We start from the raw sequence: 1,763 nt of genomic DNA on the forward strand, positions 1-1,763 counted from the left end.
CCCACTGTGGTGAGACTGGGAGGCAAGTTGGGTTCAGGCCTGAGGATTTTTAATTGTGAAAAGAAGCTTCATAATGCTCAACAGGACTCTCAACTCACAGGTTGGGCTGGTTTTCATTTATGTTCTTGAGGGTAAATGAAATAACAGAAGGGATGTATCCCAAGTGGGCTGTGCTTCTCTCCTGTGTCACATAGGAGAATAACTTTCCTTTTCTTTCTCCACAGAAACAGAGGATCGCACACACTGCAGGACTTCAGAAATAACTCACCTGCTGAATCTTGAGAGTGAAGAAACAAAAATTCTGCTGAGGTGTCTGAACTGCTGGGATCAAATAAGTGTCCCAAAGACCTAGAAATGGCGATGCCTAAACGCCAAGATGACTGGTCCAAGGAAGACATTGTGCAGTTACTGGAAAGTATGGAGAAAAGCATTCCATCCAGTGACGGGCACACGTTCAAAACAACCCAGTCAGTGATGGACTGGGAAAAAGTAGCTTTTAAAGATTTTTCCGGGGAAATGTGCAAACTCAAATGGTTAGAGGTTTCCCATAAGGTGAGAAAGTTTCGCACACTGAAAGAATTAGTCCTGGAAGCTAAGGAAAATGTTAGCAATCCTTTCAAAAAAACACAAGAAAACACCAGAAAACACAAGAAACATGCTTATTTGTTCCAGAAGTCCCTGACAGCTTACCGGCACATTTCCCAAGTGATGCGACCACAGTCCATCCAAAAACACCCCAAGATAAGCAACCAGGAGCTGACCAGGGTTCTGTCTGAGGAACACAGGAAGGTGCCTGAGCAGCTGAGGGTGAAACACAGTCAGGATCTTGAGAAAGAGACAAAGGATATTAGGGAGAAAATAGCTCTGTTCAGAGCACAGCACCCTGATCTAGTCCCAAACCCTGAGAAATCTGGTGTCCCTCAAAGAAGTGAAATGAAAGTGCCAGAGAAGCTTCAGGAGAATGTTCAAAAAGTGAAGTCTCCCCCAGAAAAGAGTTTACCCATGAAGTGGAAATTCCACGGAGAGCCCAAGAAGCCCCCGATGAATGGCTATCACAAGTTCCACCAGGATCTCTGGTCGAGCAGGGAGCTGAAAGTGGTGCCCCCGAGGGAGCGCATGGTGGAGATCAGTAGACGCTGGCAGCGGGTCCCCCAGGACCAGAAGGAGCTTTATAAGAAGCAGGCGGAGGGACTGCAGACACAGTACAAGGTGGACCTTGATCTCTGGCTCAGGACTCTGTCTCCTGAAGAATATGCTGCTTACAGAGAGGCGACCTGTGCTAAGCGTAAGAACATGAGCGTGACGGGGGCCCGAACCCCAAGATTAGAAGGATGGGTCTGCAGTCCCCATCATCAGGGAATCTGCAAGGAAGGCTTAGAGAGGACCTGGGGCTTCAGGCTGCAGAGTTAGCATCATCAGACACGACTGGAGAACATTCTTCTGCCTCAGGGAGATCAGAGGGAAACGAGGAAGAGGAGGAAGGCAGCCGCTCCTCAGCCCCCAGCAGTGAGGATGAAGATGGAGATTCTGAGCCGGAGGACCACGACTCCAGCTCATCGTCCTCAGGGACTCCTCTGACTCGGATTCCAACTGAGTTTAGTTCACAACCTGAAGGACAGAACTTTCAGCAAAAGTCCATGGGCTCGTCTCTCCATGCTTTTTCATTGCCTTCCTTCTTTCCCTCCCTCTTCATACAAAGTTGGACCTCTTGGAAAGAAGGCATCTTGAGCTGTAATTTCTAGCTTTTCCATCCACCCCATGTT

General features: G+C 48.4%; 1 protein-coding gene across 1 annotated transcript; it reads left to right on the top strand.

Annotated features, from left to right (window-relative positions):
* Nucleotides 1-354: 354 nt before the first annotated feature.
* Nucleotides 355-1,410, top strand: LOC138986929 (upstream-binding factor 1-like protein 1). Its single transcript, XM_070366914.1, has one exon. The coding sequence runs from the start codon at nt 355-357 to the stop codon at nt 1,408-1,410; it is 1,056 nt and encodes a 351-aa protein (XP_070223015.1).
* Nucleotides 1,411-1,763: the final 353 nt, after the last annotated feature.

The sequence above is a fragment of the Bos mutus genome, unplaced genomic scaffold (assembly GCF_027580195.1).
Source record: "Bos mutus isolate GX-2022 unplaced genomic scaffold, NWIPB_WYAK_1.1 CTG262, whole genome shotgun sequence".
Lineage (NCBI taxonomy): Eukaryota > Metazoa > Chordata > Mammalia > Artiodactyla > Bovidae > Bos > Bos mutus.

Bases quoted from the DNA above. Each gene is read 5' to 3' on its own strand.
- LOC138986929 (XM_070366914.1), top strand. From the start codon at position 355: ATGGCGATGCCTAAACGCCAAGATGACTGGTCCAAGGAAGACATTGTG.